This window comes from Neomonachus schauinslandi, chromosome 4 (assembly GCF_002201575.2).
Source record: "Neomonachus schauinslandi chromosome 4, ASM220157v2, whole genome shotgun sequence".
Classification (NCBI taxonomy): domain Eukaryota; kingdom Metazoa; phylum Chordata; class Mammalia; order Carnivora; family Phocidae; genus Neomonachus; species Neomonachus schauinslandi.
The window spans coordinates 91,195,476-91,217,840 of NC_058406.1; the positions used below are offsets into that span (position 1 = coordinate 91,195,476).

General features: G+C 58.1%; 1 protein-coding gene across 5 annotated transcripts in view; it reads left to right on the forward strand.

Moving 5' to 3' along the window:
• Positions 1-22,365, forward strand: part of KCNC4 (potassium voltage-gated channel subfamily C member 4) — a 34,010-nt gene that overhangs the window by 1,322 nt on the left and 10,323 nt on the right. Inside the window, exons 2-4 of one of the 5 annotated variants that reach the window (XM_021690031.1) lie at positions 10,267-11,203; positions 13,241-13,444; positions 19,357-20,474. In XM_021690031.1, coding sequence (XP_021545706.1) covers positions 10,267-11,203; positions 13,241-13,444; positions 19,357-19,412 — 1,197 coding nt within the window. In that variant the 3' untranslated portion in view covers positions 19,413-20,474. Of the gene's footprint in view, positions 1-10,266; positions 11,204-13,240; positions 13,445-15,896; positions 16,630-19,356; positions 20,475-22,365 lie in introns of those variants that run through there. The other 4 variants (XM_021690030.2, XM_044914578.1, XM_021690029.2 and 1 more) reach the window with 4 other exon arrangements.

The window sequence follows — 22,365 nt, forward strand, 5'->3', positions numbered from 1 at the left end:
GCCTCATCAGGAGATTGCACACACTTGACTTACTACTTGGACCTCATCCCAGCTGCCTGCTTTGCCGCATCCCCTCCGAGGGAGGGAGTGGGGTACCCTTAGCTGAGCTCTTCCACCCCCTTCTTTATGCGCAGGCCGCCTCTCTTCATTGACCACCCCCCCTCCTCTGCAGGGCCAGCATCCTGGAGAGCTGGAATTAGGCCTCCTGCCGGAGGCAGGCAGGGTTTGGGGGAAGAAAACTGGGTGTGTTAAGCGCCTACTCTGTGGCAGGCCGCTGTATCAGCTCCTTCCATGCATGCCACCTCCTCTGAATGCTGGGGGCAGCTCCCTGTGCTGTGAAGTGTGAGTTTTGTAGAGGGGACACCAGCTTCAGCCCATGGCAGACAGAGCTGGGACCAGAACCCAGGCCTCTCATCCAGGTTTCCGGAGAACCCTTCTTTCAGGGAGATAAGTCAAGATGTCTGCCCCATGCCATGCCCCTAAGGCTTCCTGGTCACCTGGGATGGCCTGGCTTCAGTTCGACAGGAAGGGCCTAATGTTCTGGGCGCTGCAGGCTCCCGCGGTCAGTGGCCAGCCTGTGATGATCCCAGATTTGTTGCCACTTCTTTTCTTCCTGCTGCGGCACCGACTGGTTTCCCAGAAAGCCCCGGTTCAGGTTACTGCTTGAAGCGGGTATATGGGGGGAGAGGGGGGTGGCATAGGTTGATCTAGGCAAGGTCTGGTCCCTTCCCGCCATTCCCTCCCCAGGTTGATCCAGTTTCTCCCAATCCCTTTAGGTGAAAGGGGGTAGAGGGGCAGAGATATGCTTGGACAGCTTTAAAAATTCTTTAAAAAAAAAAAAAAGAGAGAACCCTGGGGGCTGGAGTCTGGCTTCCCCGCCGGCAGCCTGAAGCCTGGCTGGGGTCTGTTGGAGACAGGAAAGAGCAATATGTATTGGGTCTGAGACTGCCTCTTGCTGTGGAAGCTGATCCTCACCTCTGGCCTCCCAAGTTGTCGTGTTAATGAGTCTCAGAGCTCTGTCACCCTTCCCCAGCACCTCCTGGGCTGGGCCTCCACCTAGTCATGGAAGGAAAAGTTCTACTTCCCCATCCAGGGGAGGAGGGGAGACAGAAGTGGGGCTGTAGGCCAGTGCCAGACCAGGGCAGATGCAGCTCCTGCCTGAGGAACAGAGCTCTCCAGGGCCGAGGCCGACCAGGCTGGGGCTGCAGGCATCCCCAGGGCAGCCCGTGGAGGGCAGAGACCTTTTTCAGGACTGAGAGTTGAAGCCAGGGGCCAGCTGCCTTTGTTTCTTCTCCTACAGTCCTGAGATCAGCTCAGAAGGTGAGGGCCAGGTCGTGCCCTGGCCTGGGTGTGCTGTGGGTTCTGGGGACTTCTCATGCACTTCACTGACCCTGCTTGTGTCAGCTCGAGGCTGTGTGCGCTAGGGGAGAGCGACAAGTGTGGATAATTCGCGTTCTTTCCAAGTTGAGAGGAGGAGGCGGTAGGGAGGCAGGAATGAGATGAGGTTAGGAGAGCTAGGTCCTATTTCTGAGCATTCTGGGGTATCTGGGGGACTTTTCACCTTCTCTGGTTCTTCTCTTTTGGATTCCAAGGGACTGTGCCATCAATGAGTATGTTCTGCTCGGCAAACCCCAGGGTGGACCAGCCGGGGGGGGCTCTCTGAGTAAGCTCAGAGCCTAGCTGGACCTTTCAATTCCTCCAGGAGCCCAAGATATTTGCCCTTTTGATATGGAATCACATCAGCCATTCCAGTTGAGGTCAGGAGTCTGGGACCAGGCAGGGTTAGTTCTTCGTATTGAAGCAACGAAGAAACCAGGATTCAGAGGTGTTGAATGTTGTCAAACACAGTTAAGTAACAACAGAGCAGGACGCCTTCCCTAGTTTCCAACTTCTGGTTGTGAATACTGATGTGAACAGCTGTATGGAGCTTAATGGCACTTGTCCCAAAAGAGGACTTGCCTCTTGCTAAGGAGTACAAGGCAGAGGCCAGCCCTTCGGTTCAGCGGTTCCTGGGACAGACAGGTGGGAATACACCATCTAAAAAAATTAATGACTGCTATTAACTGTACTTTGCATTAAGCTCTAGTCCTCCCAGTAAACTTAGAGTGGAGCTGTCCTCCCCGTTTAATGGACTGGGGCCGTGAGAAGGTAAAGATCTTGCCTGAGGTGACACAGCCAGATAGTGGCATGCTGTGAGTCCAAGCCCTGCTCCTCCGACTGCAACATGTTCTTTCCACCGAACGCGCCTGTTCTTGAGATGGAGAGGTGGCTTGTTTCTTATTCTGGCCTGGAAGGTGTTCTGAGGTTCTGTACCTCCTGTGGGTGACATCAGAAAACCCAGGGGCAGATGGGGACATCCGCAGGGACGTTGGCTCTGTTACCCCTCCAGGCCTGAGGTGTAGGTGTTCAGGGGCTGTGGCCTCCCTACTGACCCTGTTTCCCCCAGGAATACCACAGCACCAGCCCCTGGGCCAGTACCTCCCCTACTCGGGGGCCTGCAGCCTCGGCCATGGCCTTGGGGCGTTCACTGAAGGCCAGTAGGGCAGAGGAGTAGCGCTCCGCCCCAGGCGTCTCTCTGCACACAGCAGCTGGTCATCTGAGGAGTGCGTTATGACAGGAGCAAAACAGATACAAACGGGAAGTGAACTGAGCTGATGGTGGAGCCTGTTGCCTAGCTACTGGCCTGGCCTGCAGAGCCACTCCCGATCGGGCAGGCTCTAGGTGGGCCGGGGTGCTCACCCCTGCCCCCCTCACCGTGGCCGGGCCCATGGCGGCCGCTGCTGTGGTTCCGTTTCTGTGGCCTGAGCTGGGAGCAGGCACGACGGGCAGGCTAGTCCTGTCCCCACCTGCCCAGTGCCCATCGTCCCGGGCTCAGCCGCAGCCAGGCGGCTTCCAAGACTGAGGGGGGACCAGTGGGGGGTTGGGCAGTATGGAGAGCGGTAAAATAGGCCCTCCTCTTTTCCTGAGGGAGGCCTGATGAACGGGATCCCGGGACACTCCTCTCTCTCACCCCCAACCCCTTGACGACCCAGGGGTGAGACTGGCTTCAGCTCAGTTATCAGCTCTATTGATAGTGTTAGTCGTTCTCCTTTGGCTAAATCCATACCTGGGTTAGTTTTCCCATAATGTTTCCCTTCTGAGGAGAGGATGTGACCCAAGGATCCCTGGTGCCCCAAGGAGGCAGCTGGAGCTGGGTTTTCACCTGGGTTAAGCACCCACTGGGTATCAGGTGCTCTCACCTCTGCTTTGCTCTAGGATCTCATCTGGCCCGTGTGAGGCAGGGATCATTTACCTCACTCTACAGTGAAGGAAACTGAGGCCCGGAGGGGCTTGCCCAAGGTCACACAGCTGGCGGTGGAACTAGGCTCCAAACCCAGATCTCGTGAACCCATGTCCGTGTTTGTACCATACCTGCAGAAGGTCTCTGACTTCGGGGGCCCCAGAGGGGGCCTTCTGCTCTCCTCCCATCCGTCCCCTAACTTCTCCCTCCAGAGTAAAGCTCCCATCCCCTCACTCCTTAGAATTGCTCGCCTTGAGCTTGCTCTCTATTTTTTCCTCACTGTGGGACTTTAACAACAAGAAAGGGGACTTAGTACGAGAGGACACTAGGTGTCCCCTGGCCCAGGCGGCGGAATTAAACGGAGGCCTTCTTGGAAAGAAATGCAGAGCTCTATTCCTGCTCATCGCCTCTGAAGGCCCCCAGCTTCTCTGGCCTGGGCCTTGCCTGAGACTAGCCGGTCGGTGGGCAGGACCCTCGGATCCCAAGCCCGCGGGGCTAGGGAGAGCCAGGAAGCCAAGCCTGGGAGGCAGGGTGCCCTGTCTTCCCCAGCCCCCCAGGAAGGGAGTGCCAGCATGCGCCTTCCCAGGAGCCCGAGGGGTGTCAGGCCAAGTCTGCAGGCCTCTCCCTGACCTGCCCTGAGGCAGCCTCCCAATCTCCTTCTGGGTTTGTTTTGTGTTTTTCTTTTTTGTTCTGAACAGACCAACATTTGTCTCTGAACATCTTGCCTCCGGATAATGAGGTGTTTCTGTTTGTCACCATTTGGGGTGGGGTGTAAAGTGGGGGAGGGGCTAAAGTAAACTCCAGCTATTTTGGGGAGATGCGGGGAGAACGGGCAGGAACAGAGCCAGGCAGTTGGGCCTTGGGAACAGGGAGTCCCCAGGCCCCTGGCGTCCATCCGTGGACAGTGCTGGCTTGGCATGCTGGGCACCAGGGCGCTCATACCATCCTTGTTCCTGGGCAGCCAGCCTACCACCACCTCTGGCCCAGCTCCCTGCTAGGGTATTTTTTCAGGCTGGGTGATGGTGCCCCAGACCCTGGCAGGGGGCTCCATCAGGCAGTGGCCTTGGCCCACCCTGGAAAGCCACGGGAGTCTGAGAGCCCACGTGCCTGGAGGTATTGCTGGGCATACCTGTCCCCTCTGGCCCCTGTTAGTGGGGCTGGCCATGTCTCCTCGTGACAGGCTCCCCAGGACCAGGAGAAGAAGCAGGCCGTCACCTTGGCTCCAGTCATTCAGAAAACATTTATTGAGTACTTACTACATGCCAGACACCAAGCTGGGCCCTATAAATATAAAGATGAGTCAGACATGTCCCTGTTCCTGAAGAGAGCTAGGTCAGGTGGAGTAGGTAGCAGCTGAGGGAAATTATGTGACAAGGAATAGTAATAATAATACAAGAAAGATCATGAGAGGTGCCACAGGAGTCTTCAAAAATAAAGTCCAATAGGAGGTGTGAGGAGAAAGCGATAAATCCCAGCCGTACGTGAGGTGAGGCAAGGCGGGGGAGAGGGTTGGCAGGCAGGGAAGCTTCCACGAGGAAACAGAAGTTAAGCTGGATAGGCCCTGCAGGATAATGACTTAGCTCCCTTAAATAATTTTTAGAAGGAGGCAGGCTATAAATAAATATATAAATAAGTAAGTTTTCAATGTGGGTAGCGCTTAACCATGCAGAGTTAGGGAAGGGGTGAATTTCCTGGCCAGGGGACCAGCCTGGGCAGAGATAGGACAGCGTAGAATGTGGATAGGCAATAGCCAGGAATTGCATGTGGCTGGATAAGTTCTTGGCCAGTGATCTGGGCTGGACCAAATTTCTTCTGGGGCCAGACTCCTTAGCTCTCGGCCCCCCAGAGGCCTCTAGAAGCCCCATGTGCTGGCTTTGGCAGGAGGTGGGCATAGGTAAAGGCAGGAGGTGGGCATGGGTAAAGGCTGGCTCTGGTCCCTGGAATGGGATGGGAGGTCCCAGGGCAAGGGTCTGCTCCTAGGGGAGCCTGCGAAGGGAGAGGAGCAGGGGTCTCTAGGCTGGTCCTGGGCCTCATAGTGCAGGCCCTCATTCAGGAGCCCAGGCACAGCCGAGAGACGCCTTGCCTGGCAGACTCTCTCCCCTTTCCTGCCTCTGAGTCCCCAGGGCTGCCTACTCCCTTTAAGCACTGCCCGGGCACGAGGATCTTACTTCCCCAGAAACCTCAGCTCCTCATCCCATCCCCACAGATCTTCCTCTGCAAGTGTCTTTGGCTGTGTTCTCAAATTTCTCTTCTCCTACACTTCATCCTTAATATAGGTTTTGGGCATGAGTCTTCTTATGTTTATCTGTCCATCTGTCTCCTTGGCCCTTTCTCCTTGGGCTCCCCTCCCCTGCCCCCGCTGATTATATTCAGTTCCCAATGACTGGTGTCTGTCACCTCCCCCCTACCCCCCCGACCCAGCCTGTGCCAGATTCCTGAGACACTCTAGGCTCTGTGCTGAGTCTTACAAATATCGTTTCTTTTAATCCTTAAAACAATCCCATCAGGTGGGCACTGTTCTCATCCCTTCAACACATCAAGCACACTGTAGCCTCAGGGCCTTTGCACTGCCTCCTCCCTCTGCCTCTTGAGCTTTCCTGGATCTTCACATTCCTCACTCCCTCACTCCTTCAGGTCTCTGCTTAGATGTCACCTTGGCTAAGGCCTTGCCTCATCACCCGATTTGAAATACTTCCCTCACCCTCATACTCCTTACTCCCTTTACTCTTTGTTTTTCTTTCTAACACTTACAGCATCTGACATACAATATACTTTACTTACCTGTTGACAGTTTCCTTCTACGAGAATGTAAGGCGTAAGGGGCAGGGGTGTTTGTTTTGTTTCCTGCTGTTCCCCAGCACCCAGAACAGTGTCTGGCACGTAGTAAGCACTCAATTTCCATTTTATGGGCAAAGATGCGAAGGCTCAGAGAGGTTAAGAACTTTGCCTAAGGTCTCTCAGGCAGTCAGTAGCAGAGCCCACCTTGGACCGAAGTGTGGACTTTAGATTTCCACCACCGACTATCTCAGGTTGAGCTCGGTGAAGGAGGCCCATGACAGGGCTGACCCCACCAGCTTAAACACGTGGGTCTCCGGACCGGCGGGTCCCCCAGGGGGATACGGGCAGCAGGAAGCTTGAAGGAGCAGCGCTTTCCTGCACAGAGGCTAGGAACCTCCTGCCCAGGGTGGTGGGGCCCTCCTGCAGCCTTCCAGCAGGGAGAGAGTACCTGCTGGCCAGACCAGTTCACACAAGCAGTTTTCCGTGTGGGCAGTTTTGTCTTCCGGCAGAATCTATGCCCTGTGTCCTCAGGCCATGGAAAGAACTGACGGATTCCGCCATGGGAAGGAACCAGGGCAAGTCCCTCCTCCCCCGGCCTCAGTTTCTTGGTTTGTAAAACACAGAAAAGGATGAGCTTCCAGGACCCTTTGCTCCTAAAAAGCAAGGATTCTGTGATTTTTCTGGCTCCAGATCCAACTCCGCTTTCAGAAGCTGCGCCCAGGGGTCTGTGGAGGCCCCCACACCTCCTGGGCTCGGCCACTGTTTACTGAGCACATACTATGGGCCAGATACTTGCCAGGTAGAAGCTCACTTAGTCCCACAGTAACACCACCCAGTGCCCACCAGTGCTGTCCCCGTTTTGTAGTGAGGGACAGGTACAAAGCACGCCATTTACCTAGTGAGGGCCCGGGCCAGGGTGGGGGACCTAGGCCGTCGGACCCCAGGGCTCCTTAGCTCTTTGCGCTCGCTCTCTGCTCGGCAGGGGCCGATGGGAAGGAGGCACGGGCGCCCTGCTGGCTATAGAGGATGGCCTCGCAAGGCTTCAGCTCCAGGCCTTAATGCCTAAATTGGGTGATTTTGCAGCCACCGCCTCCTTCCTTGGCCCTTTTTTGTCCTCAGAAGCCCTCAATCAAGAGAGTGGGAGGAAAAAAGCAGTGTCCCTACCACCAGAGGGGAAGGCCTGGTGAAGGGCCTTGATCGCGCTTGCCTAGGACCACCACTTATGAAATAACTCAGTTTGGGAATAACTTAGGGGAGAAAAGGAATAACTGGGGCCCCGAAGGGGGACCTGTAACCTCGGGACCCACGTGGGGCAGCGTGCCAGAGCCCAGATGCCTGCATCTATCATAGCTCGGCCTCAGGTCTGTCTGTCTCCTCAGGGAGGGAGGGCTTTCTGGGGCCTGCCTGCCGCTGGCTGCCAGCCCTGGAGAGGTCACATGAAGGGGTCACCAAGGAGGAGGGGACTGTCCCCACTTGTTTGGTTAGAGGGCCAAGTGGAATTAACTCTGAGCGGAGAGGCAGGAGACCTGGCCTCAGTTTGATCCTGAGCCAGTCATTTTCCCTCTTGTGCGTCTGCCGCCCCTGAGAAATGGGCACCCGTGGGTGGATACCCTTTCCCTGCCCCATCTTCCGGGAGGGGCGGAGGTGAGCGGTATGAGTAAATAGACACAACAGTTCTGTGTTTTAAAAGCACAGCGAAAATGAGTGAACACTGCAGGAATTCAGGGGGTTGTCCCCTAACGCGGGAGGAGGAAGGAGCTGGGCACATGCCACCCCCCCACCCCCCAGCCCTCTGCTCAGCCCTTTGGCAGCTCTTCCTGAACTTGTTTTTCCAAATCACTAATTAACTTCATGCTTGGCTCCCAGGTGGGCCAACTCTCCTGGCTAACTTTTCCTCGGAGAGAGCGAGCTCCTGCTTCCCATGCTTCCTGGCAGAGCCGGGATGTGCTGTCCCCACCCCTGACCCCAACCCCCTCTGCTTCTGGGGATTGGGGGGGGGCAGTGCCAGGACTCTGGGTTCCCAGCATCTCTGCAGCCAGGGGACACGTCCCTCCACCAGTTCATCTCTGGATGGCCACGGAGAGCCCGCAGGCTGGAGCCATTTGCCTAAGGTCCATATCAGCCTGTATTGCCTTGCTAGCCCATTTCTCAGGGAAGTAAAATGAGGTCAGAAAAGGAACTTGAAATTTACCTTCACAGGAAAGCAGCAGACAGGAGAAGTTCCAGGCAAAGCTGTTCAAGGAGGGAAAGTGTGATCCGTGGCCTGCCACGTCCCTTCTCCTTCCTCACTCTATCTGATCAACCCGTCCATGTTCAAGTGTAAATAAGATGTCTTAGTGTGTGATGGGTGCCTGTCTTAAGCCAAAGGTACACATCCCTCAGGGTGAAATAGCAGTCATCAGGGAGCTGGTGGGGGCAGTGCTGACGGTTCAGAGAAGACTTTCCTGGGTCTGTGAATTGATCCTGCCTGGGGGTGGTGAAGACTGTGTGGTGTAAAGAGAAGGTGCAGCCTCTGAAGTTAAACCATGCTGAGTTCAAGTCTGCTTTCCACCCCTTCCAGGCTGTGTGACCTCAGGCAAGCACAGAACCTCTCTGACTCTCAGTTTCCCGTCTGTAAAGCGAGATGATGGGGCTTACCTCACAGGGTCACAGGGAGGACTGAAGGCGGTAACATGTACCAAGTGCCCAGCCATGCCAGGACAGAATAGACCGCTAATGGATGTCTGTTCCCAAGTTCTCTCCTCAGACCCGGTCCTGCTTCAGAAGCCCCGGAGATGCTGCTGCTTCATTTTCCCAGCTCCCCTTGTATTCTCCATTGGTGTTCGGCAGTAGTAAGAGCAAGGCGTGCCTCCTCTCCCTCCCAGCGCAGACTCTCAGGGAGCAGGGCATCTCCCAGAGGCACCATTAGACAGGAGGCAACGCCATGGTCAGGTGGAAATCAGGGCGGGCCAGGCGTGGGGGTTGCCAAGTGGTCGTGGGCCCACAGTCCTTCCTCATGCACCTGTTTGAAGCGCAGCCCTCTGCTCGGGAGGAAGCCCATCCCCATGCTCCACAGGACAGGCAGTGGCAGGGGGCGTAGACCTCGGCAACAGGTACCCTGACAGTGGTGAATAATAGATGAAGGCTCCATAATTGGTGTTATCACACATGCATTTCCTCTCCATTCATAATGACTGGACACTTAAACCTCTGCCGAGCACTGCTGTCATCATTCTAGCTGAGATCCCAGCAGCTGTCTGGACCAGCCGCTGCCACACTCTGATCCCAGTGGGTGCAGTTTATTTTCTGTTGGAGCTCAGTGTCCCAGGAAATGTCAGTTGTGGGGAAGGGAAGGGGTGGTTATTCTGAGCAGACTCCTCCTGTCTCCTGCCATGGAGCATGCTGCCTTCTTTCAGATGCTTCTCACTGTCTGGGCAGTTGGCTGGGACATTCTAAACTGAGAGGTGGGGGAGAAGGGCTGGGACGTGGGGCTTGAGGAGGGGGAGTGGGTCATGGCTGGAGCTTAAAGACTCAGCTGGCAGAAAGAGGCCCAGGGTCATTTCCTCCAGCCCCCTGTCTCTGGGCATACCCCTCAATGCAGCAGACCTCAAAACGTAGCGTGCATCAGAATTACCTGGAAGGTTTGTTAAAACAGATTATGGGCCCTACCCCCAGTATTTCTCATTCAGTAGGTTTACGCGGGGCCCGAGAATCTGCGTTTCTAACTAGTTCCCAAGCGATGCTGCTATTGGGCTGGGGCCTCACTTTGAGGACCACTGTCTTAAAGCCTAGTTACTCCAAGTGTAGTCTGTGGACCAGCAGCCTCACGGGAGATTTGTTAGAAATGCAGAATCACAGGGCCTGCCCTCAACCTCCTGAATCAGAATCACATTTTACAAGATTCCCAGATGATTTATATACAGTTTGGGAAGCTTTGAGGCCCGGCAGGACTGCAGGGGCACAGAGCTAGGCAGGAGGCGGGACCAGGCAGCTATAGTTCTCCGTCTGTCCTCTGTGCACGGGGACAAAGACTGGGAATACTGCCTTAAAACACCCAAGCAGATGGATAAAGACCCTCTGAGGAGGGAGCTCCAGCTCCTGACTGTGTACCTTAATCCTGCCTCTCGCCACCTAACAATTGCCCAGTGGCCCCTGCCCCACCCCCACCCCCCCACAGGAGGGCACCCAGCCGGCCCTGATAGCCGCCTCACTCTCCTCCCTGCCCGCAGGTGGTGGCCTTCGCCTCTCTCTTCTTCATCCTGGTCTCCATCACCACCTTCTGCCTGGAGACCCATGAGGCCTTCAACATTGACCGCAACGTGACAGAGATCCACCGGGTGGGGAACACCACCAGCGTGCACTTCCGGCGGGAGGTGGAGACGGAGCCCATCCTGACCTACATCGAGGGGGTGTGTGTGCTGTGGTTTACGCTGGAGTTCCTGGTGCGCATCGTGTGCTGCCCCGACACGCTGGACTTCGTCAAGAACCTGCTCAACATCATCGACTTCGTGGCCATCCTGCCCTTCTACCTGGAGGTGGGCCTGAGCGGCCTGTCCTCCAAGGCGGCCCGAGACGTGCTGGGCTTCCTGCGCGTGGTGCGCTTCGTGCGCATCCTGCGCATCTTCAAGCTCACGCGCCACTTCGTGGGGCTGCGCGTGCTGGGCCACACCCTGCGTGCCAGCACCAACGAGTTCCTGCTGCTCATCATCTTCCTGGCCCTGGGGGTGCTCATCTTTGCCACCATGATCTACTATGCTGAGCGCATTGGCGCCAGGCCCTCTGACCCGCGGGGCAATGACCACACCGACTTCAAGAACATCCCCATCGGCTTCTGGTGGGCGGTGGTCACCATGACGACGCTGGGCTATGGGGACATGTACCCCAAGACCTGGTCAGGCATGCTGGTGGGGGCGCTGTGTGCACTGGCTGGCGTGCTCACCATCGCCATGCCCGTGCCGGTCATCGTCAACAACTTCGGCATGTACTACTCCCTGGCCATGGCCAAGCAGAAGCTGCCTAAGAAAAGAAAGAAGCACGTGCCCCGGCCGCCTCAGCTTGAGTCACCCATTTACTGCAAGTCGGAGGAGACCTCGCCCCGGGACAGCACCTACAGTGATACCAGCCCCGCTGCCCCAGAAGAGGGTATGGTTGAGAGGAAACGGGCAGGTGAGATTGGGGGTTGGGAAGGAAAGCCACCTCTCCCCCAGTGGCCCAGGGAGTCCCCAGATGAAACTCAGCCCTTGGAATTTGGGGTTGTGCTTTACTACTCCGGGCTTCCCTGAGTATAAGATGTGCCTTTAAGAGTGCAAAGTATTGAGGCCCAATCTCTATCTCTTGGTGTTCCAGTAGCTTTCCGAACATCAGGGTTTGTGGAGTGTCCCACCCAATTTAGGCTGTGATGGGCAGTGCACGGGTCTGTAAATTCCAGTACCACCTTGGCCACTGTGCTGTGTGACCTGAGACCAGTCACTTACCCTCTCTGATCCTCACCTGGTAAATGGGAATGATCTCCTACTCCCAGGACGTTGATGAGACCCAAACAAATGACAGATATGAGAGGACTCTGAGAAGTAAAAACCACTTTACAAGCATCAGGCATTGTCGTTATTAGCTAGAGAGCCCGGCAGCTGTTCTTCCAAGGTGCATCAACGCATGAATCATTTCTTTCCAAACACTGGAGTCTGATGTCTCTTGGCCTAATAAATGTGATAACGTAACAGCAGTGGGAGGCTGCCTTCTGTTCAGCACAAGCCTAGATTGAGTCCTGGGCTCAGTGTTTAACATGGGAGGGGAGGGAACCAAGAGCGAACAGCCCAGACAGAATCGGGGTGGAAGTGTGGAAGAAAATGACACCTGCATCCTGGAGGGGGAGGGCCTGAGGGCCTGGATCCTGTTCTGCAAGGATGGGAAAGGCCACCCCTGGAAAGCTTGCTTCCACCTGAGTCAAGAGATGGGAAAGGAAATCAGCTTAACCCACAGCAACTTGGAGTTAGGTTGGAGAGCGGGAGCCTAAGGGTTAGGTATGGGGTGGGCTCCTGAGGGAGGTCTGGGATTCCTAGTCTGGGGAGCCCTTGGATGCCAGGCCATCTGGGAGCTGGGGTGGGCCAGGAGACAAAGGTAGCAGCTTCTGGCCAAGCTCTGGGGGCAAAGTGGGACTCGTCCTCCAGGGGGTGCCTGACTCGAGACACTCACTTGGCCTGTTGGTGGGTGCCCATTGTATATGCCGGGGCTACTCACTCCCTGGGGCCACTTGGGGGCCTGGGTCTTCCAGAGACCTTGATGGAACAGCACCCTTCAGTCTCCCCCCTTCTCCTGCATCATTAGTGGTACCCCCTTCCCTGATCCCTGAATGTAAATCTCCCAGCCCGTGCCCCAGGAAATTGGAGCTGTACCCTGAGGGCCGTTCAGAGCTCAGAGGGAAACCTAGTATCAGAATGGACAAGCCTCTGCACCCGCTCCTCGGTGCACACTTACCATGGCCCCATCAGCTGTGCCTCAGCCTGACTAACTGCTTGGCCATGGTCAGGGCGTCCCTGGCCAATGCCGAGGCCACTGCCTTCAGACCGAGTGGGCCCCTCTCCAGAGCCGAGGGCCCCCCTGCACTGCCGCCTGACGGAGGCCGGGGCTTGGGGCTCAGAGCCCAGAGCAGTGGGAGCTGCGTCCGAGCCTCTTCGGTACGGGGCTCTTCCCCAGACGGCTGAGCCCCGAGCAGAGGGCTCTGAGTCCTTCAGGCACTTGACAATGCCTTCGATGCCCAGTGAACAAGAGTGCCTCAGGGGGCCCAGGGAGATGGCCGTGGAAGCCACTTTCTTGGTTTAACCCTGACGGTGCCAGCCCTCATCCCAGCAAGCCAGGCGTTCTCTGAGGGAATGCAAACTCATCCAAGTGTCAGCCTGAGCCAGACCCAAGGAGGAAGAAGAGTCTGCCACCAGCCTCGGGCTAATCCCGTGGGGCAGCCTGCGGCGGGCAGATTTCAGGAACCCCTGCTTAGGGTATCTGTGGCTCCGTGTCCCAGGAAAGACGCCGGGCCGAGGCTGAGAGGGAAGCAGGTGCCCCCTGCCCCCTGGCCCTCGCAGGGAGATGCCAGGCCCCCTTGGGTCGGGGAAGTGACACTCTAGGTCCGGGATCTGACACCCCAGGCAAGCCCGGGAGGAAGGCCTGGGCAGCCCCTCACACAGCCTCCTTTCTGTCTGCCCCCTTTAGACTCCAAGCAGAACGGCGATGCCAATGCGGTGCTGTCAGACGAGGAGGGAGCTGGCCTCACCCAGCCCCTGGCCTCTGCCCCCACCCCTGAGGAGCGCCGGGCCCTGCGACGCTCTGGCCCCCGGGACAAAACCAAGAAGGCGGCCACCTGCTTCCTGCTCAGCGCCGGGGACTATACCTGTGTTGATGGCAGGGTCCGGAAAGGTATGGCTCCCCAGGCCGGGCAGGGGGAGAGCCCCCGGGGAGCTGAGTCTCCCCAGTGTCCCCCGCAAAACGTGATGTCCCCTCCTTCCCTGAGGCCTTGGCCACCATCTCCTCTGCCTTGGATGTGTCCCCGCTTTTAAGATAGGTACCTGATCTCCCAGTCCCTGGATTAGAAAGGCCTCGGGCATCCCCTGGAGGTACACAGAGCCCAGCACCCCCCACCCCAGATACCCACAGGGAAGACAAGCACTAGAAGGTAAGGGGATACCAAGTCAGGGCCCCCTGCCTTTGCCCTCCATTTGATTACCACTTCTCCCTCTGGTTCCTGCTGCGACCTTGAGGCCTGGCTCCCCAGGGTCAGTGCCACACTTTCCCTAGACCTCCCTGAAACACAGCTAAGGTTTCCCAAGTAAGTGATCCTGAGAGATGCCAACAACATTCAGGAGTCAGGGCAAGAATGAGCTGCTGCCGTGAGGTCTTTGGAGATCCTAGCCCAGGCCCTACCTCCTCCATCCTGCACGCGGCAGCGGGGGGAGTGGGGGGGCGGCGGTCCAGGAGCCCAGGAGGGGCAGACCCGTCTCTGCAGGCCCCTTGAGGCAGAGCCAGAGGGTGACCAGGAGGCGGGGATGGGGGTAGGGGTAGGTAGGGAATATGTGTCCCTCTGAAGTATGCTCTGAAGGATTTGGAGGGTTCAAGGAAGTAGCCTCTTCTCTCCGGTAAGGGAAGGCTGAAATTCTGTCAGCAGGCCCCAAGCTGTGGCAGAAGCTGGGCAGCGGAGCTGGGGAGTCCTTGCCTGCAAAAAAGGGGTCAGAAATGACCGAGGAGGGTAGAGGGCCAGTAGTGGCTGAGGACAGGAGTCTCATGAGCAGGTGCTCCTGCCCAGTTCCTGATCCCTTCTTTGTCTTTTGTGCCCTGTCCCTGTGACATAACCTGCCTAAACACTTAGTTCCAGGATAAACCTTGACTCCCCCCCGCCCCCCGCAAAAAAGCTTGTCCCTGGGTTCTCAGGCCACTTTTTACCTGCCCTCTTTTAGCCAAATTTGCCTCCCCCCAACTCCTGGCAAACTTCTCACTATCCCCAAACCCCAGACCAAGTCTGGGTTGAGTGAGGTGGGGCAGTGGCTGCTACGGGATTAGCCTGTGATGCCTCTGTCCCCCCAAGGATGTCCCCTGGCCCGCCCATCCCATGCAGCCTGCAGGGCACCTTCCCAGCCCCTGTCCCCATGGGATCCCCAGGGCACCCTGGCCCTAACCAGGCCCTGAGAGGTGTGTGTCCCGCTCTGCTGGACATATGTCCTGCTGGGTGGCGGCAGCGAGGGCAGCCATCTGGCAGCTGGAAGGAGATGGCCCAGAGGCCCCAGCTACAGGGCTGCAGATGGAAGGTCCTCAGAACACTCACACCATCTCCTGTGTCCCTCTGGTCACCCCATCCTCTGCGTGCCCCAATCCTTGGGCTCTGGATGTGCTGGTCCCTCCTGCCCCCCATCACAAACATGCGGGGGCTTCTACTGTGTCATGGTTTAGCCCCAGAGACTTGCTTTGGCTGGAGCACGCTAAGTGACGGCCCAGGATGTGGGGCAGGGGGGACCCCACCTCCCATGTAGGACTTGAGCAGAGTGCCGAGCACCCCAGTTTTCACGCCGGTATTGGCAGGGGCTCAGTGGCAGCGTGGAAGAGGTGTGAGGGTGCAAGTTAGGAGGGACCGTGAGGTCCTGGGGACTGGGTCACACCCAGGGCAGGGGTTGCACGTGTGCGTGCATGGGCCGGAGAGTCTGGATGGCACACAGCGCCAGATCCCTCTGGGTGCTTGTGTGGCCCGGCTGTTTTATTTTCAAGATGCCTCCGCACTGCTTCTTGGCAACAAGCATGTAGCTCAGCCAATTAGAGTGACCTTCGAGAAGGAACAGGTGGGTTGCTGGGAAACAGGCCCTGCTAAGCAAGCGTGGCAATTAGCATCGCCAAACTCCCAGTAAGCACGCGGCAACTTTCCCCGTGCCAGACCATGCCTCCCTTCTCTGCACTCGGGCTCCGTGTAGGACCTGGAGCGGGGAGCCCGGGGCTCCTTCAGCCCTGGGCACAGACCCCATGGTTAGCCTCCGGCTGCCCGAGTGTCAGAGTGTGAACTTCCTGAGAGGATGGGGACCAGTGCTAATCAGGGCTGCTTAGGATTGAGAAGGAGTCTGCTGGAGGCTATGGGGTCTTTGTGTGGCTGGTGGAAACTTACCTGGGGACAGTGACAGGGCAAAGATCAGCTGTGGGTCCCTGAGGTCTGTCCTCTGAGCCTAGGTGACCTGGAAGCCAGGCGAGTCAGGGAGCCTTCTCCGGGTGGGCCAGACCCCTCAACCAGCAAGGGGCTGCCTGCCCCGCAGGGTCCCCCTGGAGCATGGATCCCACGGAGCTGCTCAGACGAGGAGCCATGCCCCTCTGACCCATGTGCCTTTTCTTCACCAAGGCTGTGCAAAATCCCGGAGTCTAAACAACATAGCTGGAGCAGGAGGAACCAGTCTGGGGCTGTCTCCACTGGCATCGAGATACAGCTCACCCTACCCTCCAAGAAAGCTCCTGCTCTCCCACCCCTTCCGCCCTCTCACCAGCCCTCCCCCTGGGCCCCCGGCCCCTTAGCCGCGCCCTCGGCTCTCCCCACCTCTGGGCGCACACCGCGCTCACATGCCCTCCAGCCCTCATTCCTCCGGAGGCCTGAGGGAGCCGGGCAGGAGGCAGAGGAACCCAGGCCCCCGAGCCTCTCCTCCACAGCACCCAGCTCCCCAGAACGTTCAGCTCTGGAGCCTGAGAGCAAGGGGGAGATGGCTCCCAGGGCTCCTCTCGCACCGATCCCCCGCCTCCCCATCCTGAGCCGGAGCTGCCAGCACCCCCAGGACCTGTGCCTCTGGGCCTTGCCTCGCCTCAGGGTCCCACCTTCATCATGGCAAATGCATTTCCAGTCCTCGTGGCCTTCAGTCAGTAACCAGCCTGCGACTGAGTATCTCTGTCTGTCTGTCTGTCCATCCCACACCCAGACCAGCAAAGAATAAGGCCGTCCCGTGGGGCACCCCGATCTCTGCTGGTGCGCAGGGAGCTAACTGGTCAGGGGAGCGGTGCCCCCCTGGGAGAGGAGGCCTGATGGTCTCCAGCTCTGGTCTGGCCTGCAGGTGGGGTCCCTAGGGCCCCACGATTGGCTGCCTAGGCACGGGAATGCCCTCCTCTTGGGAGTGACGTCCGGCGACAGCAGAGCCCGGCATCCCATCTGCGCCCCAGCAGCCGTATCTCTCCCGAGCTGCTCTCTCTGCTTCCACGAGTTTTTCTTCCCTCCTTCTCCTGCTGCCTCAGACTCCCAGCCCTGCCTGAGTCACCTGCCGCTCCCACCCAGCCTCTCCGCTCTGGATTGCTGCCAGAACCGGAGACTCATCTAATTTCTATAATTAAGTGTATTCATTTACCTAACGAGCCCGGGAGCACAACAGGTTTGTGAGTCATTGAGGGAGCAGGGGCGCGCCCTGGGCAGGGGCAGCCGAGGGGAAGTGTGGGGACAGAAGCCATCCCGCCCCCTCCCGCTCCTGCGCAGGCACCCTGCCACTCCCAGGCAGGGCAGGGCTGGGCTGGGCCAGGCTGCAGGTGGCCCCTCTCCAGCAGCGAACCAGGGGAGGCTCTCCAGGCCCCCTCGGCCCCAGAAACGCAGAAGGCCTCAGCCAAGACATTTCCTGTTTTACCTGATGGGAATTAGACCTGACAGTGGAGCTGTGCGCCTGGCAATTTTTAGAGTCAGATTATGCAACTTTGGAGAGGGAATGACTAAGGTCCATATCTGCTCCTTCCAGGGTGGGCAAAGATAGGAAGGGCAAGACAGCATTCAGGGACTCAGCAGGAGGCCGGGGAGTCTGGAGGCCGCCCCGAATGGTGAACTGGGCAGAAAGGTCAGATCATTTCATGAGGGTTGGGTGTTGTGACAAGCCTGGGCCAGGAGCACCCCCCTTTCAGTGCCCTCTGTCTTCAGCCTGGGGCAGACACAGGAATGTGCCTTCCAGAGAAGTCTGTCCACAGTGGGCCCTGGGATACCCCAGCCCTGCTGTGGTCGTGGGGCCTGTCTCCTGCTTGCTCTCAGAATGAAATGTCCCCCTAAGAGGTGAGAAAATAAAGGGGCATCCATGTGACCACCCTTCAAGAGGGGACAGGCCCCTTCAAGTGACAGACAGGGAAGCCCTGTGGAGCAGGATGGAGACTCTAGGTGCCCTCTCACAGCTGGCCCTGGGAGCCCAGCTGCTGCTCCTTGGTGAGGACAGATTCACTTTTGTCCCCACAGGGCTCCCTGGCACCGGGGTCCTGCCCCCCGGCAGGGACGTGATGAGCTAGGTGTCCGGTTTAGCGTGGACACCACAGCTCTTCTGTGCTCGGGCTTGCCTCCTGGGCTCAGGGAGCTGAGGCGGCTATTTCTGTGGCGGCCCTCAAGTTGTCAGGAGTCCAAGTTTCCACGGCACCCACCTCCTCCTTCCCTCTCTTCCCTCCCACAGGGATGGGCATGCTCATGGCACCCCTCTGGTGGGTACAGCTGTCCCTGGGCGACATGATGCGGAGTGCCAGGCTGGAGCCCCTCGTGCCTTGGGAGATGGGCTCCTGCCTGTCCCCCCACTGGCTCTCTGGCTTCTGTAGGGGAAACACAGGACCTGGCTAACAGGACAGCTGAGGAGGCTGTCCGCCCCAGCTACCTCTCAGGACTTCTGGGCCTCCCAGGGCCCTGCCTAGGGAGGCGGCTGCCTGCACGGGCCTCAGCTTATCCAGACCTGGGGCCTCGCACCTCAGGGGGAGACTCTCTCTTCCACCTATAATCTGAGAGCACAGTTTGCTCTATGTTGCACGTGGACTTGGACCTGTACCCATTACTTTGTCTCAGAGAAACCTTTCCCCCACGGCTGGGGCCCACTCCCTCCCAGCAGAGCAGGGAAGCTGCCCAGATAGGAGCTGTTAACCTTACTTACTGTTAACAGCCACAGAGGCCATTTCTCAACCCCCAGGGCTTCTGGGAGGAGCTATGAGCTGGAACCAGGGGGGAAGACGTCTGTTCAGCGTAGGCCCGGGAGTCACCCTTTCCCAGAGCCCCCTGGGAGAGGAGGGCCTCCTCTGCCCTGGCCAGTGTATCACCGCGAAATGCCTGCCCCTCACAGCAGCCTCCTTCCCTGCCCTTACTGTGCCCACACTGGGAAGGTGGGAGAAGGGAAGGCCCACGCCACTGACATTCCAGGCTGAGGATGGGATGCCGAGAAGGGCCCGCTGAGCGGTTGGGTTTCTCGGTAAGATGCTCTTTTCTGGCTTTGTCTCCTGAGATGGATACGTGGGTCCTCCATGACCTTCCCCTTCAGTATCTACCCTCCAGCTATTCCAGCTCTGTTCCCGCCAGATTGAGGAAGGGGGGCTAGGCACACAAGGCAGCACACTCAGGAGCCTTCTTCACTAGCCCGCCTGGGACAGTGGGATAGCCCCAGCTAGTGATGGCGGGTGGAGCTATGTGGGGGAAGGGAGCCCAGGTTGGACCACAGGCCACACCAGGAACCTCCCCCACTGCGTCCGTGCCAGGCTTCGGGGTTGTGGTCCCTCCACCCACTGCACTGGGGTTGCGAAGACCTGAGGGCTAGGGATTCCTGGAGCTCATTACCTGAGCAGGTATGGAGATAAAGCTGTAACATGACCTAGGAGTCACTTGGCCTAGCTCTGGGTAGGCAGCTAGGGGCTGCAGGAGGGGCTTCCCCCGTTCCCTGACCCATCCTTGCGCTTCCTGGCCTCTTTGCCCTGGGTCCCCGTGCCTTCCAGCTCTGCTCCTGGCCTAGTCCTTAGCCCACAGGCTGTGGGTCCGCAGCTGGCTTCCTTCTAACGTCTCATTCTTTGTTTCTCCCTTTCTTTTGCTGAACTCCTTGCCCCCCCAGAAGGCAATGTTGAGCCGAAAGCGTGCGTCCCAGTGTCTCACACCTGTGCTCTTTAAACACAGAGACCTGCCAAGACGCCCTCTCGCCCAGCTATACCCAGGCTGAAGTCCTCACCCTCTCTTAAGCGGCACCAACGTGAGAGAGGCAGGCAGACAGACAGAAAGCCAAAGGCTTAGGGAAACTCTGGAACCCTGGCAAGAATCTTTCGCTGGGAAAGACTCAGAGATCCTTGTTTGCACAGGACTGACGGAAAACCTCCCATGTGACCCTCCGGACCCAGAGCCATCTGGGTCCGATGTTCTGTTCTGTTGTACACTGAAGAGATATATATGCACATATAGTGTCTATATTCATACATACTATACTCTTGTGTGTAGTGCACGTGCTATTGGTGGTCTGTCTTCTTTGTTAGGCTGTGTCTCCCCAAGCCCGGGCCCCACCCCCAGGCCCCCCCCAGCCCCGTCCCCTTTCCCCTTCACTGACTCCTTGTTTCTGCTGAACACGTATATGGAATGTCCCAGGAAAAGAGCATCTGGGAACGGCCAGTCCCACTGGGGGATCCCAGGCTAGACTTGCCCTCTTGGGGTTGTTTCCCCTGTGGCCAGTGGTCTGTGGAAGGCCCGCTTGCCCCCCAGGGTCACTGCTCCACAAGCCCCACCCCACCCCAGATTGGGGTTCTACCTCCCACCCTCGCCCCAGTTTTGGGGGACTTCCAAGGGGCTCCTCTGCAGCTTCTCCCACTCCTTCCTCCACCTTACCTCTGTCCTGGACTGAGGGGGGAGCGTTTTGTCTTTTTTTATTTGGGGGGTTTTGTTCTGTCTCCTTTGTCCGTTTGTTTTCAAAGATGCTGCTGGGCAGACGGGCAGGGAAGGGGTCTGTCCGCCCATCCGGCTCAGGGGTCTGAGAAGGGGAAGCCTCGGGCGAGCGGAGACCAGTTGCAATACTGTACTTCCTGGCCGGTGGCCAGAGGACCGTGCAATAGCAGAGGCCAGGTGACCCCTTCGACCTTGGCCTCTGCCCCTCCCGCGGCCCTCCCTCCCCACTCCCCCACCCTGTCCCTCCCTAGTGTTGGTCAGTCCTTTTCTAAAGCTGTCCCCTCGTGTGTGTGTGTGTGTGTGTGTGTGTGTGTGTGTGTGTCTGAGGCATGCCTAGGCTGGGCCCTGCCGCCCTGTCTGCATGCCTTCCACTGTCATGCTGTGCTCGAGCCCCAATAAAGACATCTGGAGCATCCTGCTGCTCCTGCCACGAGTGACTGCCTCCGCCTCTCCTTTCTGGCTCTGTGTCTGTGGGGACGTCCCCGGGCTTCCACCGCAGCACCTGAGAAATGCAGCACACTCCTATCATAGCCCTGTCCCCCGCCCCAGGAATCATCGATACCTAGCCACCCCTGCATTCAGAACTAGACACGAATGCTCAGAGAGGAGAAAGGATTGCCTGGGGTCGGGAAAGGAAAACCCAGGACCCCCCCGCTCCCAGGCAGTGTTCTGGTCTCTGCTGCTGCCCCCTTAAGCCCCACTGTGGTGCGGAAGGACAGAGGCGTTCGGAAGGAGTTCCCCTGTATTCCTGCTTGTTTCTGCGGGGGGCCTCCTCCCTGCAATTGCGCCAGTTCTATGTGGGCCAAGGCCCTGGGGATGCCCCAGGCACCGCGACGACTGGGTGGCTGATGAACTGCCGACAAGGGAGTGGTAGCACATCCAGGACCACTGAGGGACGGGGAATAACCGAATCCCGGGCCCAGCGAGGATGGGGGTCATGGTACGTGATGGTGATACATGGCCCCTCACTGGGCTGTCCCCGCTCACTCACGTAGGGGCACATGCAGGGCTGGCTCCCAGGCATGCGGCTTCATGCTCAGCTGTCACCATCTGGAAATCGTGGAAGAAGGGGCTCTGAGTGTTCCTTTTGCACTGGGCTCCGGAAGCCATGCAGCCACGTCTGCCCAGGCATAAGCAAGAGTCCTAGGGCCTCAGTTCAAAGTCTGGATTCAAAGCTCGCCACGTGCTAGCTGGGTGACTTGGGGGCAGCTCACCGAGCCTCCATTTCCCTGCCTGGAGAACGGGGATCACAACAGCCCCGATTTCAGACACAGTGAGTGTACAGACCTGGCCCAGGGCCCTAGGTGCGCATATGACACACGGTGGCTGCCCAGCAAGTGTTAGTCTCTCCTCACCCCTGACGTAGCTCTCAGGCTTTTGTCCACAGACTTCTGAGCTCTCCTCTGTGTCCGTCCCACCAAGAAAGGACAAGAGCACACAGAGGGGCAGGGGGTGAGGGAGGCAGGGCCGAGGGGGACAGAAGAAGTGAGGGGAAGCCTGCTCCAGAAAGCGTAAGAGAAAATCGGGCTTGGAGCTGGAGACAGCTGAGGCAAAGCAATGGCAGGCAGCCAGTTGTCAATTAAAGATAAGATCTCCTCCGGCAGTGGAGGGCAAGTAGGGGCTGAGGGCACCCCCCCCCGCCCCCCCAGCCCGGAGAAAGCCATTTGCAGCCAGGCTTGCCTCAGAGAAGCCTGGCCGGGCGATAATGGGACGGGATGCTCTGCTGGCTCGGTAATGATATTACGCAGCAGGGCCCATGTCCAAAATGGCTGTTTTCTCGTTTTGTTTTTTTGTAGATGAGTGTGGAACCATTTCACGGTCAGGGGCCAAGAACCAGCAAACAGCCCAGGGGTATCATGCCAGGATGGCCCTGAGGGGACCCAAGGAGATACAGCTGGGGTCCCTGGTGACAGTCTGATGACAGACTTCTGGAGGGGAGAGGGGCGGCGCGCAGGGGCAGAGAGCTCAGTGAGAGAACAGACCACTCCTCCGCCTCGCCTCACAGAAACAGTGGACAGTGCGGTCAGGGAAGAAAGGCCGTGGCTTCCTCAAAAAGCAGGAGCCCCAACTAGGGGGCTGGTTAAGAGAACAGGACACCGGTGTCCAACACGGACGTTGGGAGTCAGACAGACTCAGCTAGAGTCCTGGCTCCATGACTTCCTAGTTGTGTGACCCAAGGCGAGTTACTTAACCA